Source organism: Heloderma suspectum, chromosome 3, assembly GCF_057233095.1.
Source record: "Heloderma suspectum isolate Gila_16-S chromosome 3, 16-S_ref, whole genome shotgun sequence".
Classification (NCBI taxonomy): Eukaryota; Metazoa; Chordata; class Lepidosauria; order Squamata; family Helodermatidae; genus Heloderma; species Heloderma suspectum.
In genome coordinates this window covers 26,436,935-26,453,394 of record NC_139460.1, presented here as the reverse complement: position 1 = coordinate 26,453,394, position 16,460 = coordinate 26,436,935, and the positions used below count along the sequence as shown (strand labels likewise).

General features: G+C 43.4%; 1 protein-coding gene across 1 annotated transcript in view; it reads left to right on the top strand.

The window, feature by feature from the left end:
- Nucleotides 1-10,975, top strand: part of MMP20 (matrix metallopeptidase 20) — a 38,102-nt gene extending 27,127 nt beyond the window's left edge. Inside the window, exons 7-10 of the mRNA XM_084842672.1 lie at nucleotides 650-783; nucleotides 5,022-5,178; nucleotides 7,094-7,197; nucleotides 10,875-10,975. Of these exons, the coding sequence (XP_084698798.1) occupies nucleotides 650-783; nucleotides 5,022-5,178; nucleotides 7,094-7,197; nucleotides 10,875-10,975 (496 nt within the window). The remainder of the gene's footprint in view (nucleotides 1-649; nucleotides 784-5,021; nucleotides 5,179-7,093; nucleotides 7,198-10,874) is intronic.
- Nucleotides 10,976-16,460: the final 5,485 nt, after the last annotated feature.

Below are 16,460 nucleotides of genomic sequence, written 5' to 3'. Positions count from 1 at the left end.
TTCTTGAGCCTTTCCCCTGATGAAGTTGGAGATGAAGACACCTGGCTTTTTCGCTTTATCTCAAAATGGAGTCAATACCGTTCACTTAAAAGGGAGCTACCGTAAAACACCTGAGGCAGGCACCTCACTCTGCCCGATGGTAGAGCCAGCCCTGTTTGTACCCAGGTGCTTTTACACCAGTATAAAATATCATGTGGGTAGCTGCCATCATGTAGCTGCCATTATTTTTACTTACGTTTATTTTATTTATTCAAAGCATTTATATCTCACCATTCTTAAGAACAAGACAAGTCTAGACAGCTAACAACAAAGGTCTGGAGTCCAGCATTTTAGGTGGGTCTGGGGGTAAAGCCTAGCAGTTTTTGCCAGCTCAGTGCAAAAGCAGACTACTTGCCTCAGATTTTTTGTTTTGCTTTGTTTTTTAAGTAACAGGGGGATCTGGCCTTGCCCTTTATTTCCTGGCAAGTGACCTGACAACAAAAATACTGGACAGTCTAGTTATTGTTGGTTTATTTCTGGTTCACTGGAAAGCCCAACGGCAGACTACTGAGTAAATTCTACCATTTGAAAACATCCTGTGGAGTAAACTTTTTTTCCTTTTTGTTTTGTTTCTTCTTCCTTCTCCCTTCCCACCCCCCACCCCAAATAGGCTCTTCTGGAGAAGGCAGGCTCAGCTAACAAATGTCCAGACACTCAGCATCAGGAGCTCTTTTCCTCAGCTCATGTCAAATGTAGATGCTGCCTACGAAGTATCTGAGAGAGGAGTTGCTTATTTTTTCAAGGGTTGGTCACTTTTTAAACATTTGCGATCTGACTCTGGGGTTTAAGGGGGAAAGCTAAGTATAACAAGGATTACTCAACACTGGCAACACTTAAGCCCCAAATAGACATTATTTTAAATTCATATCTAGTAGATGCACCTTTTCTTTTCATTTTTATTCTAGAATAGGTGCAGGGCCCCCAATCTGGATCTTAAAAGCTGCTTAACCCCCATGCTGGGGTCCTGATCCAGATCAGGGGCTCTGCTCCTACTCTAGAGTAAAAATGAAAAAAAGACACAGCTGAAAAATGCAGATTGAAAGTAATGTCTGTCAGTGGAGGCCGGTGGCTCTGATGTCAGTGGGGCTGTGGATGCGCTTTGCATTCAGTCAGAACTCTAAAGGAGCTATCTAAGGTGCTGGATCCTCAAAATAGGTTCAGCACCAAATCCTCAAAATAGGTTCAGCACCTTCGATAACTCCTTTAGAGTTCTGACATTTTTCTCCCTTTCTCGAAATACTAGCACCCAGGGTCATCCCATGAAGCTGATTGGTGGGAGATTCAGGACAGATAAAGGAAGGACGTCTTCACACAGCGCATAGTTAAATTATGGAATTTGCTAACATAGGATGTAGTGATGGCCACCAATTTGTATGGCTTTTAAAAGGGGGTGGGACAACTTCCTAGAGGATAAGGCTATCAATGGCTACTAGTCCTGATGGCTATATGCTAGCTCCAGGATCAGAGGCAGTATGCCTATGTAAACCAGTTCCTAGGGAACATGGGTGGGAGAGTGCTGTTGCGCTCATGCCCTGCTTGTGGGTTCCCGGTTGACAGCTGGTTGGCCACTGTGTACACAGAATGCTGGACTAGACAGATGCTTGGTCTGATCCAGCGTGGCTTTTCTTATGTTCTTATGACTGGTTCTCGATGAAACCCAAAGTGCATTCACAGCCCCACTGAAATCAGAGCCACCAGGCTCCACTGATGTCTGTTTTGGCCTGTATTGAGACTCATTCATCCTCAAAACAACCTTGTAAGAAAATAAGACAGATCTGTAAGAAATATCATTACTTTCCCCCCTGTTTTGTTTATTAACAGATGGGGAGATTTTTCACCAAGCCACTCAGGCTGCCTACCACTATTGCTATGCAAACCCATCAGGGCCCAATTCATGGAAGAGGGCCCTCACCAGAGGGCACTTTGCCAAGGATCTCCCTTGAATTTTAAGCTGGTCCTGCTGGGTCTACATCTGCAGCAGGATAAGGTAGAAATGAGGAAGAATGCTGAGGTGGAAGAATAGACTGTACCACTTCACATGTCAGGAGGAAACATTGGTGGTTTTGGAGGACCTTTGGGCAAGACACCCTCCGTGGGCCCCCTCCTCTCTCAGTGAGTCAACCTTCTCACCACCATTGTCATGACCTGCTATTGCTCCTCTTCCTCATCATTGCTACCACCTGTATGCTGGGCAGGCAGAGAACTAGTGAGCAATAGGCAGTGGTATCTGCTGTTCCTCCTTCTCACCACCACCATAGTCTGGGCCAGAGCAAGAGGCAAGTGAGCAAGCAGGTTGCAATGGTGACGAGGAGGAGGAAGTCCAGGGGGCTCTTGTCAGTGATCTCCTGCTGGGGTGTTGGCCCCTGGCAGATGCCCAACCATGCCTACCTTTGATGCTGGCCCTGGGTGGGACATACCCCTTTTGAATGCTGACCCACGTGAGAAACTCCCTACAAACAGAACATTCAAAGAAAGAGATCAGCTTAGCCCCTTGTCTGCTGTGCTGACTTTCTGTTAGCAGGGAGTTTTTAACAGAGGAGAACATTCAACAATCTGATCACCTGGAGGGTGAAGTGGTCCACTCTGTTCTACCATCTCTGCATTTATCCACCTCATTCTGCTTGTGTCAACCAGGCCTCAAACACCACCACAGATTACACCATTACAGATTGAAAATCAGTGGATAATCACAAAATCATAAACCAAAGCCTCCACAAGTTGTGACCCTGTAAGCCGAACACAACCCACTAGTCATTTATTGGGGCCTTCCAGGTGCTGACAACCCCCTTGTGTTTTCAAGCCCCAGCAGGAAGTAAAAGCAGATTTATCAAGCCACTGAGAAGCCACCATAGCTACCTGATAGGCTGCCTTGAGCTTAGTGGATCACATGATGTAGTGTCTTGCTGAAGAGGGCTCTGGAGAAAAAATGTCGCCAGGACAAGCTGCCATTTTGATTTCCCGTATGCCCTTCTGAACAATGCTGCATCATGAATAAGCATTGCTCAGAGGGAGTTCTGGAAAATTATAATAGTCACTAAAAAGATTACTGTTCCAGCTGCCAGAAATAAACTTTGCACTCTCTCAATTATTTCCCCAATCTAAGCCCTCCATGGCACAATTCACCTTCTATTTTTGTCCCCTGTGAATGGGGCAGTGAAAATGTGGGGAGAGCATTTTGACTCAGCCCCACTCCTTACACCAGTGATGTTAGAATGCAACTCCCATCATATCCATCCGGCATAGCCATGCTGGCTTGGAATTATGGAACCTCCAGTCCAACACATCCAGAGATCACCAGGTTGGGAAATGCTGCCTTGAAAACAATGCCGTGATTACTGTTTTCACATTGTTTTCAAGGTGCCGTGAAGCACCTTGAAAACAATGCCATGATTACTCGAAGCCAACATGGATTTGTCAAAAACAAGTCCTGCCAGACAAATCTGATCTCATTTTTTGATCGAGTAACCTCCCTTGTGGACCGTGGGAATGCTGTAGACATCATATACCTTGACTTCAGCAAAGCTTTCGACAAAGTGCCCCATGATCTCCTGATGAGCAAACTAGCTCAAAGTGGGCTAGATGAAACAACGATCCGGTGGATCCAGTTGGCTACAGAATTGGACTCAAAGAGTGCTTATCAATGGGACCTTCTGAAACTGGGGAGAGGTAACGAGTGGGGTACCGCAAGGCTCAGTCCTGGGCCCAGTGCTCTTCAACATTTTTATTAATGACTTGGAGGAGGAGGTGCAGGGAATGCTGATTAGATTTGCAGATGACACAAAATTGGGCGGGATAGCTAATACCTTGGAAGACAGAAACAAAATTCAAAGTGATCTGGGTAGACTGGAGCACTGGGCAGAAAACAACAGAATGACATTTAATAGGGATAAATGCCAAGTTCTGCACCTAGGAAAAAGAAACCAAATGCACAGTTACAAGATGGGGGATACGTGGCTCAACAACACTACAAGCGAGAAAGATCTTGGAATTGTTGTCGATCACAAGCTGAATATGAGCCAACAATGTGATGTGGCTGCAAAAAAGACAAATGCTCTTTTGGGCTGCATTAATAGAAGCATAGCTTCCAAATCCCGGGAAGTACTAGTTCCCCTCTACTCAGCACTGGTTAGGCATCATCTGGAGTACTGTATCCAGTTCTGGGCACCACACTTTAAGAAGGATGCAGACAAACTGGAGAGGGTTCAGAGGAGAGCAACAAAGATGATCAGAGGACTGGAAACAAAGCCCTATGAAGAGAGACTGAAAGAACTGGGCATGTTTAGCCTTAAGAAGAGAAGACTAAGGGGAGATATGATAGCGCTCTTCAAGTACTTGAAAGGTTGTCACAGAGAAGAAGGCCAGGATCTCTTCTTGATCATCCCAGAGTGCAGGACACGGAATAATGGGCTCAAGTGACAGGAAGCCAGATTCCGGCTGAACATCAGGAAAAACGTCCTGACTGTTAGAGCAATACGACAATGGAACCAACGACCTAGGGAGGTAGTGGGCTCTCCCACTCTGGAGGCATTCAAGACGAGGCTGGACAGCCATCTGTCGGGGATGCTCTGACTTGGATTCCTGCATTGAGCAGGGGGTTGGAGTCAATGGCCTTGTAGGCCCCTTCCAACCCTACTATTCTATGATTCTATGATTCTATGCCTTGCCCTAATCCAAGGTTCAGGCAGTTCCATTTCCCAGGCAAATTTCATGGGTTTCTATTTGTTTTGGTCAATTGATATAAAAATGTTTATAGCAATGGAAATAAGGTCTAAGCAGGGGAAATGAATAATAAATTGCATGTTTACAGCCAATTAAATAAAAATCTATGGCTTAATGGTCCAAACATACTCCAAGTGGATGAGTTCATTGAGTTTCTCTCTTCATGGCATCAGGCCCAGATCCATGTGTTAGATATTAGAAGATTCAGACCAAAAATGTATTGCTAGGAAATATATAACTGTGTGTGTTTTTCTGTTTGTCAGGCCCTCATTATTGGACAACCCGCGGATTCCAAATGCAGGGTCCTCCTCGGACCATTGCAGACTTTGGGTTTCCTAGGAATGTGCTACACATAGATGCAGCTGTCCATCTGAGGGATGAAAAGAAGACACTCTTCTTTGTAGGAGATGAATACTACAGGTTCCTTTATTATTGCCTCCTAATAAAACTTTTTTTTTAAAGTCACCCATGAAATAGGACTTCATTGCTTAGTACTGAAATTGAGAGAGAAGAAGAAGAAAAAAGAAACATGTTCTTTTTCTGGTAATACCTGAAATTGGGATGACCCAATAATTGTGGTCAGAAGTTTGTTCAGTTAACTGTAAGTTCTAGTCTAGCTTCCTCCAAGCTGGTGCCCTGCAGATGCGTTGGACACACTGGCTGGGGATGGTGGGAGTTGTAGTCCAATACATCTGGAGGACACCAGGTTGGGGCAAGGCTGCTCTACCTTCTCAGCTGTTCCCTCCACGCATTTAGTCAATGCATGGAGGGAGATGCAATTGTATGCATAATAGTATGATTAAATAAAAGCCTGCCCACCCCCCAAATGATCAAAAATGTTATCTTTTACATGCACCATGTATTCCCTGCTATGTGCCTTAATGTTATTTGGTGGTGGTGGTTTTTACAAGCTCACAGGTATGGAAATTACTTCCAATGTTGTGTATGTATTTCTTGCTTTAGCTTAATAGATACTTTTGGATGCACACTCAGAAACCCATTTCCTTACCTGGATAAGGATGAAACTATGAAACCATCCTGGCCTTTTCTGGCATTAATCAGTGGAGCCTGGTGGTTCTGATGTCACTGGGGCAGTGAATCTGCTCCAGGTTTCAGTCAGCACTCTAAAGAAGCTATCCGAAGTTCAGAAGCACCTTGCATAGCTCCTTTAGAGTTCTGACTCCTTCTGACTGAAATCCGGAGAGGATTCACTACCCCACTGACATTGGAGCCACCAGCCTCCACTTGCATTAATTATACTGCAATCCATGCAACTTGTTTTCCCTAGTACACATTTCTCAGCATGGGATTTGCTAAGATAGCATAGGAGCTTAACTCTTGGGCATTTCATTAACTAACATTTAGGAGCATGGTTCTAATATCCACAACCACTTATGTGCACGACTTGCCTGCAAGAGAGAGACAGAGAGAATAGCGCAATAAATGTAAGGAACTGTTTGCACAGACACATTCCAAACTGATTATAGATGTTCTCAAAATAAAGATGGGTGGAGTCAAACACAGGGTAACACCAGTCAGCAGAAGACTAACAAGATGGAACTGAGGAAATCTAATCTTTCCACCCCTAGAACAGTCAGAGAGAAGTAGTTCTTCCCATAGCACACAATTATCTTACTGGAATTCTCTGCCATTCTTTGATGGCCACATGCTTAAGGTGCAATCCTATGCATGTTTAGACAGAAAAAAGTCCTGGCTGGGGTATGCTGGGAATTGTAGGCCTTGTTTCTGTCTAAACATGCATAGGATTGTGCCTTTAGATGCCTTTATCAACAACTATTAGTCATGGTTTTTTTGTGAACCGCCCAGAGAGCTTCTGCTATGGGGTGCTATAGAAAAATCATGAATGAATGAATGAATGAATGAATGAATGAATGAATGTTAGGAAAGTGGAATACCCATACACAGGGGCAATCTATCTTTGTATATATATCAAACCACAGAGAATGGCAGCCACCTTCTTCATGCCCTGCTTGTGAGGACCCAGGGATATCTGTCTGGGTGCTGTTAACCTGAAAACAGAACACTAGATTAGACAGACCTTCAGCTGTTCCAACAAGGCAATTCTTATGTGCTTATGAGTTGGTAAACATAAAGTCACAACTAGAGAACAAAGTAGATCTGATCCATCAAGACAATTCTTACAGATGGTCAGAAGTAATTATGAGTCAACACTTGTAACCCTATTACAATCATGACTGTCAAATCATTTTCTAAGAAAATCTTGCCTATAAACCACTTTAATGTGGGTTGAAAGTTAACTATAGCTATATATAGGGTTGAAGTTCCCCTTCATGACACTCCTTTCTCTCAAAAGCTATGATGAAGCAAAGAGAAAAATGGAGAAGGACTTTCCAAAGAGCATTGAGGATGAGTTCTCAGGAATCAATGGCAGAATAGATGCAGCAGTAGAGGTGAATGGTGAGTATTTTCCATATCATGATCGTCATGCCTCAAAGCAATTTCATCTTTACATCACTGAATAAAGCAGTAGTATCAGCCATATGGACTTGGTTTCTACTGAGGCCCAGACGATGCAACAGACTATTCATGCTTCAATTGATTAAACTATTTTCAAGGCTACACTGAACTGGATGCCCTTAGTAGGGCAAATAGGTTGACACATCCATGGCTGTTCCATAGCATCAGCTTACTCCCATTCCTTCTAAATGAAGTATGATTTAAATATGACACAATGGTCCATGGTCCAAAGCCCTTGGACTTGTAATAGCTTGTTAAACTAGATATCTGACGGCCCACCTGGGTACAGAACTGCCACATCAGCAATCTGCACTCCTGTAGGACACTTCGCTTTTGTGCGAATGCTCCACCTGCTTAGGTTTTGGACATGGTACGGGCATTTGAACCAAACAACAGCCATGTGAAATCCTTAGACAGGAAAGTGCTTTGCCCATGGCCCACATGATGCTTAAGTCAGGCCTTAGAAGACTGGTTTTGCAGAGTATGCCACATATAGGAGAGTGAAGTTCAATGCAGTATTGGTGGTGAACTGGAATTGGCATTTTTCAGTGGAAACAAATATGGGTGTGAGTGCCTAGGCACCTATTATGTAGGGTCCTCTAACTAATTTTCACACCCTTAGAATAAGAAATCCAGTCATTCATGCAGTTATAAGGTCAATAAGGTAATGAACATAGGTCTACATGGCTTTTCACTACAATCTCTTGTTGAGATGGAGTGGACTTGGAAAAGAATTGACCCGTTCCAAAGTGACAGTCTCCAAGCAATTCCCTGCACTTCTGGTGCCCATCTGGCAGAGAGATTGGAGATCAGTGGTAGAGGACTTAATTTATTTATTAATATAAATTTAATGTATTTAAATATGTACCCCATATTTCTACCAAAAAATTGGCACACAAGGCAGCTACAATTTTTGCATGCCACCAATCCTGGCTTCAGTCCTTGGCATCTCCAGTTAAAAGGATCAGATAGGCAATGGAAAGACCTCTCCCAGAGATCTTCTGGACTGCTGCCAGTCCGGGTAGACAATACTGGGCAGATAATTTTACCTGGTATATAACAGCTACCTGTGTCTCAATGAGGAATTCAGTGATACGATGGTATCTCCAACCATTCTTGGCTTTCCTGGTTTAATAAAAGTGAGATAAACCAAGAATTGAAAAAAAATATGTGTGATATAGGAATTATTTATTCCTATGTGGGAAGTGTTATTTATACTAATTAGAGAGCATCTTCTCCCTTAAAAGCAGTAGTGTAGTGGCAAATTCAGAAGTGCAGGATCCCTTCGTGACAGTCAGAGCCACGTCCCCTCTCAGCCACGCTCCTGTCTGAGATTGTACACCCTTGTAAGATATACAGCCTTCAGCTGGGATCCAAAAACAGTGCAGCTGAGAAGAAGGCAGTGGTCTTTCAATGGGATGTCTGAGAAAAGACGCAGGGGTATTAAAATCTTTTTCACCCACTCACTGATTCACTCACACACAAACATTTTAGGTTTTCAAAATATGATACTCTATGGAAGCTTCACCCTCTCAGCTCAGCCCTCATGGGCAGTTCCCTTCTCATTTAAACAGCCCCCTTGGCGCCCCAACATTACCCATTAACCTTCCCTAAGCTCCTTCATCATTATATCTCTCCCATTTCGCAACAGAAACGTCCACACACCCAGCTGGATTGAACTGCGCACACGCACACATACACACACCCCTACCTTCTTTCTCCTCTCCCCCAACTGATTTTTTTCTGTTTCCTTCCCCTCCACCAGGGTTTGTTTGCCCAGATACATGCCAACCTTGTACCAAAAAGTGTAGCTGACAGAGCAGGTTGCATTTGGCAATTCTGCTTATTGTAGAAATTACTGTTCAAGAATTAACAGTGCAATCCAATGGGTCTTTATTTCAAATTAAATTTACAGAGATTTTGGGAAGGCAGCTCCTTCCTGCGCACACTTACCTGGGAGAAAGCCCAACTGGCAACTGAACATAGTGGGACTGACTTCTGAGTAAACATGCATAGGATTGTGTGTGATAAATCCTAAACACTGGCACAAACCAGCCACCTGCCCTGACCCATAAGTAAGTAATGGTGGCACTGCCCCCCCCCCACTGCTGCCATGGCCAGCAGCAGCAGCAGCAGCTGCCCTGAGTGGCCAGTGTTGCAGGAGACAAGGGCAGCGTCGGGTGCACAGGCACGGAGCAGGGACAGGCGGAGAAGCCAATTGCTGAGGAGGAGAAGGAGGGGTGAGAGGAGGTTGGACTTGATGGCCTTGTATGCCCCTTCCAACCCTACTATTCTATGATTCTATGATTCTATGAGGCTGCAGAGCTCCCTCAGGCTCCCTCTCTTGCTCGCTTGCTTTGTCTGGCCAGCAGCCAAGAGGCAGCCGCTCTCACTCCCTCTGCTCCCTCCTCCTTCCCTAGCAGACTGCGACCCGGCTGGGGGCTGGCTGCAAAAAAAGTGCCGGAGCAACGCCCCGGCACGGCCTGCTACCACTACACCACTGCTTAAAAGCCCTCACAGTGTCATCTAAGAAGGACCTCTGGAGTGTTCTTTGCCCAAAGTAGAGATGTCAGATAAATCTGCAATGGATTCAAATGAGTTCAGATTTCTATGAATCCACCTTGCGCATTTCACAGTGGACTGGCTTTTTCCATGTCGCGTGGACTTGTGGACCTTTTTTTAACTTTTGGTTAAAAGTTATGGGGGGATTTGCGCAAGTTTGCACTTGAGCTAATGTGCATCAGCACAAGTGCAAACTTGCACAAATACACATTAACGCTAATGCGCTTAGCGAATGGAGCAAAATTCTTGGAAATCTCTAAAAATAATCTGGTTCCATCAATGAGCGGATGATGGAATGAAAAATGCCTGACAATTTATAAAATACAGATGGAATAGATTTAACAAAATCTGCACATCCCTAGCCCATGGAAGATTCTTTGAGCGTCTGAAATTTGGCCATTCAGTATTGGCATCAAAATTGGGAAACTCTTGTCCTCTGGAGGTTTGTCAAGCTGCATCTCTACAGTTTTCAGCAGCTTTTAAAAACAGCTTTGTTTGTTTTGACAAAGTTTGCGGATTTCTGGCTGCTATTTATATGGTCTGTGTTATTTTATATCAGCCTTCCCTAAAGTGATGTTTAGGACCTCCAGAAGTTTTGAACTTCAACTCCTATCAACCTCAGCCAGTATAGCCAATGGTCAGGAATTCTGAAAGTTATAATCCAAAATATCTGGAAGGCACCAAGTTGGGGAAGGCTGTTTTATATTGTTTATGGATGAGGATATTCTTACACTATTTTTAAGGTAGATTTTATTGTTTTCTCTTTTTATTATGGTACACAGCTTTGCATATTTTATTGGAAAGTGGTGTACAAATTTAATTTAAATAAATAAGAAAGTAAGGGCACAATCCTATGCATGTTTAGACAGGAAAAGGCCTACAACTCCCAGCATTCCCCAGCCAGCCTTTAGGGCATAAGATTGTGCCCTAAATGAATAAAGTTAATGGATAGGAGAAAAGAGATCATATGCAAGGATTGCATAAAGAAGTCTATAGTGAAACCCCATGTCCTCAGATTAATAGTTCCTATTTTCCTTTCCTTTTTCTTTTTTTAGGATTCATTTACTTCTTTTCAGGCCCCAAAGCCTATAAATATGACAAGGAAAAGGAAGATGTGGTTAATATTGTGAAATCCAGTTCCTGGGTGGGCTGCTGAACTCAAGTGAACACTGGATGATCACAATGAGCAAGATACTGAAAATGTGGAGCATGACAGCCAGAACCAAAGACTTGCTTTTCCTCTGGCTTCGTCTTCAGAAGAACTGTGACAAAGGGATGTCAAGTCTAGAGAGAGAAAAAATAAAGAAAGAGTGTGAGAAAAAAACACATTCAAATAAACAGCACAATAGCATTTCAGATAACATAATAAATTCCTCAGTCCATTATGGGTACGCCCTTGTATTATGAATAATTCAGCTTTTAAAAGTCTGTCTGATAGGTTCGGGGGTAGGAAGGGAAGAGGTACTTCCTGTGTGTCCCTCCCAGCAACTGCAATTCCACCCCATAATGCCCCTCTGAACAACACTACATCATTATGTAGTGTCGTTCCTTACAATGTCCCTTGAACAACACTAAGCCACGGCCTAGTAATGACATAGCCTCACTCTGAGGTAAATGTGGGGGGAGGTAAAATGGCAGGTGTCAATAGCAGCACTGCTGCAATAAGAAAAATAATAATAATATATAATAGTAATAATAAGAGCCACTGCCACTGATATCCAGTAAGATCTCACCCCAACCAATAAAACTGGCAAATAACAATTTTGCCCATCCACCCCAAACAAATCTCTAAAATGTCTCCTAATTCACCACCCCTAAATGGGGTGGCAAATCTCCAGGGACCATTTTCACTCAGACCTAGTTTCAGATCACAGGTTAGTATGCCTAGGGGGTACCTATCCCTTGTTATTTGTTATACATACATAGGGCATGATACCATCAACATTAAGGCCGTTGTTGTTGTTATTTGCATTTCTATACCACCCCATCTAGATAGCATCACTGATGCAATGAATATGGACTTGAGCATGCTCCGGGAGAGAGCGCAGGACAGGAAGGCCTGGCGTGCTGTGGTCCATGGGGTCACGAAGAGTTTGACACGACTGAACGACTGAACAACAAAACCGCCCCATAGCCAAAGCCCTCTGGGCAGTTTACAGAAGTTAAAACAATAAATACAATATAAAAAGTTTAAAAGCCATTTACATAAAAGCACAGAGACAATATACACAAACAACATAAAACTAAAAACAACATTGAACTGTCAGTCATAACTAAAGAAACATCTAGGACCAATTAAAACTCATCATGTGCTGCCATATGCCTGGGAAAAGAGATAGGTCTTAACCTGGCACCAAAAAGATAATAATGTTGGCGCCAGGCAGACCTCATTGGGGAGCTTGTTCCACAGATGGGGGGCCACCACTGAGAAGGCCCTCTCTAAGGGCCCTGTTTAAGATAAGGCCCTTTTAAAGTCTAATTGACTTCAGTGGCATAACTATGAACAGCCTCCCGCTCAATACTCAAAATTTGGTTTCTAACAGGCCCAGGACTTTCGTTTCCTGTTGTGAGCCAGTATATTTCCCTGCCTCTTGCATGTGGGAGCCAAGGGCTCACTCACAAAAATGCCCCTCCTCCTTCACAAGCAAAGGGGTGGATTGCTTGCGGAAGGGGAGAAGACATCATACAAGTGGGCAAGGGCATTTGTGAACCATATCGAGGATCAATCTAGACTTTTCTGTAAGCAGAAGGGTTTGCATTTTGAGCCCCCCACTTCAATTTGAGTGATCACCCCTAAAAAAAGCAGGCCCTTTTTAGTTGTGGCTCTGGAGCTCTGGAATGTTCTCCCTCGAGAGGTTTGTTTGTGTTCGTCTTTTCGGGTGGCCACTTAGGCATCATCAAAAAAGAGGATGAAAGAGGACATCGAGGCCTTCAAATAGAAGACTCTCTGACAGCCCTTGAAACAGAGGGCTGTCCTCTGAAAAGTAGGACACATAGTCACCCTATCCTCCTTGGTCACTTGATGGATCTATATTATATACATAGACACACTTTCTAAATGCCTTTTTTATTATTCCACCAGCTTTGGAAATTACCCAGAAGTCTTCTTTTTTTTTCTTTTCTTTTTTTCCTTTTACTGTTACTCTGAATTTGTTTTAAACTGTTCTTAAAGTGTTTTATATTGATTTATTTGGGGGAAAATTAAATTCTTTTATTGTATGTGAACCATCATGGGACCACTGTGTGTGTGTGTGTGTGTGTGTGTGTGTGTGTGTGAAAAGGCAGTCTGTAAATTCTGCAAACAAATGAGGAAATAAATCCATGAACTATTTACCATAAAAATCAATGGCACTTAAAAGTGTTTCACTTTAACTGGTATATATATCATGCCTATATATTGTGTACGAATAATTTAATGTGCTTACATAGGTGTCAAAGACCCCAAACCCTTTGCTTATTAAACAAGTGGGTTTGTCGTTCACCTGTCTTGATAACATTGCTGTAGCTATGAGAAGTTATAAAAAAGATAATCACAAGAAATCCTCTTAAAACAGACTGCTCTCTTCTTCCTTTTTTGCAGTTTAACCTTCAGTATGTCCAAAAGTAGGCCTTGCTGAGAATCTAGCCCCAGCTAATTAAACCTCTCCCCTGCTCCTGAAATTTCAAATCACATACCTAAAGTATGTGAGGGCCAATAGTTTAAAAAAGTGATATATATATATGCCTTATTTTCGGGTTTCTGTTTCACAAAATTTTGGTTACCACCACCACAGCTTTAGCTAGGTCCTTTGTTGGCTGTTATCACAAAATGGGCACAGGCAGAAGAGGTATAAAAGAAGTAACATTCTCATTGTGTATACAGTCCACTGCATTCTTCTTCCATGAAAATAACAGATGTTTGCATGGGGGAAATGGGTCTGGGACTGTGCCCTCTTAGAAGACACCCTAATAAAATATCCTGGAAGAACAAAACTTTTTGGACTATTCCTACATGAGCTTTGCCTCCTCTAGATCAGGGAAGGCGAACCCTCCAGATGTGGCCCTTTGGATGTTGTAAGTCTGCAACTCCCATCTGCCATAGCCAGCATAGCCAATGGTAAAGGATCCTGGGAGGTGCTATTCAGCTACTTCTGAAGGGTCACACATTCATCATCCCTGCCCTAGATCTAAGAGAGTAACTTTATAGATCATATTGCATTGGATTTTCATATATTTATTATTAATTTTATCAACCTGCTTCTAGGGAGTTTGAGATAGGAATGTACGTACAAGCAAAACTCAAGTTCGTCAAAGTTCTCCAAATCTCACTTCAAAGCTCATTCCATCTTGTGTCCGTATTGCGACTTTGTTGTTGTTGTTGTTGTTGTTTTGTTTTTGCATGAAAATTCATGCATAGTTTCGTGTGCATTTTCCAAATGTACAAATCAATTGTGTGCATCGTTGGAATGTACGCATTCTTCTCCTGTTGATTAAAGCACATTTCTGTGCATTTTTCAAAAGTACGCATTTCATCATGCACATTTTGCAAATGTACACATGCTGTCCGATGCAATTTGGGAGGGTTTCAGTCTGGGAGGTGTGAACTGGGTAAATTGTGATGAAAAACGACCTGAAACAAACCCTGTGAGGTAAATTAATCTGAAATTAGTGACTGGCCCAAGGTAAGTCAGTAGGGCTTTGTGGCTGTGAGGGGGTTGGAACCCACCTTTCTCTAAGCTACACCTACCCCTCCCATCTTCTGTGCTCCCATCTTAGTCCTAGGTTTGACATGTTGTTGTTGTTGTTCAGTCGTTCAGTCGTGTCCGACTCTTTGTGACCCCATGGACCATAGCACTCCAGGCCTTCCTGTCCTGCGCTCTCTCCCGGAGCGTGCTCAAGTTCATATTCATTGCATCGGTGATGCTATCTAGCTATCTCATCATCTGCCGTCCCCTTCTCCTTTTGCCTTCAGTCTTTCCCAGCATCAGGGTCTTTTCCAGAGAGTTTTCTCTTCGCATTAGGTGGCCAAAATATTTGAGCTTCAGCTTCAGTATCTGTCCTTCCAATGAGCACTCAGGGTTGATTTCCTTTAGTATGGACTGATTTGACCTCCTTGCAGTCCAGGGGACTCGTAAGAGTCTTCTCCAGCACCACAGTTCAAAAGCAACAATTCTAAGGCGCTCAGCCTTCCTTATAGTCCAGCTCTCACCGCCATACGTTGCTACTGGGAAAACCATAGCTTTGATTAGACGGACCTTTGTCGGCAAGGTGATGTCTCTGCTTCTTACTATGCTGTCTAGGTTGGCCATAGCTTTCCTCCCAAGGAGCAAGCGTCTTTTAATTTCATGGCTACAGTCACCGTCTGCGGTGATCTTGGAGCCCAAGAAAGTAAAATCTGTCACTGCTTCCATTTCTTCCCCTTCTATATGCCAGGAAGTGATGGGGCCAGATGCCATGATCTTAGTTTTTTTAATGTTGAGTTTCAAACCAGCTTTTGCACTCTCCTCTTTCACCCTCAACAAGAGGCTCTTGAGATCCTCTTCACTTTCTGCCATTAGGGTGGTATCGTCTGCATATCGGAGGTTGTTGATAATTCTCCCAGCAATCTTAATTCCGACCTCTGATTCATCCAGCCCGGCATTTCTCATGATGTACTCTGCATATAAGTTAAATAAGCAGGGTGACAATATGCAGCCTTATCGTACTCCTTTCCCAATTTTGAACCAATCGGTTGTTCCATGTCTGGTTCTTACTGTTGCTTCTTGACCCTCGTACAGGTTTCTCAGGAGACAGGTAAGGTGGTCTGGTACTCCCATCACTTTAAGAATTTGCCACAGTTTGTTGTGATCCACACAATCAAAGGCTTTAGCGTAGTCAATGAAGCAGAAATAGACGTTTGACATAGACCACCATAAAAATACATTTGCAGAGGATCTTGAAGTCTGTACTGCTTCTGGCCCATGTTGGAACACATTTACCTTGGGTAGACCTGCCCATTCTGGTACATGCATTCTGTAGCTGCAGTTTTCCAATGTGGCTGACACATAGATGGGGATATGTGATATCTCATGGATGAATGCACGTAGAAAGCTCATTTCCATCACAAAATGGCAGGGGGAGGGTGTTATTCAAGATATTCTGAAGGACTGTCACTAGTCACTATTGACACCTCTATGGTCTAGTGGACGGAAAGCCTTACTAGGAGCAGGAAGACCCAGGTTCAAATCCCTGTTAAGATATGAAACTCTCTAGGTGCACTTCAGCCAGTCACCATCTCTTAGCTTAACCTCCCTCAGCAAGGGAACACGTACACCAGCCGGAGTTCCTTGGGGGGCAGTTGGAATAAAAGTGCAGTCATTCACCCTCTTGGATTATGATGACCACACAATGCTGAAGCTACTGGACTGCACCTGGGAGGAAGTGGATGCTGTTTTGCAAACTCTCTATGTGCCTTATGCCTTTATAAGTCAAAAATATATGCTGTCGTTTGAGTGTACCTTCTGATTCAGTGTTATTAAATGCCTATTAAAGTTTGATGCAGTGGTTATGGTGGTGTAGTGGTTAGGACCAGGGAAACCTAGGCTCATACCCACATTTAGCTCTGAAGCTCAGCTGCATCATCCTGCGCCATTCCCTGTTTCTCAAGGTGGGCACTTGTGAAT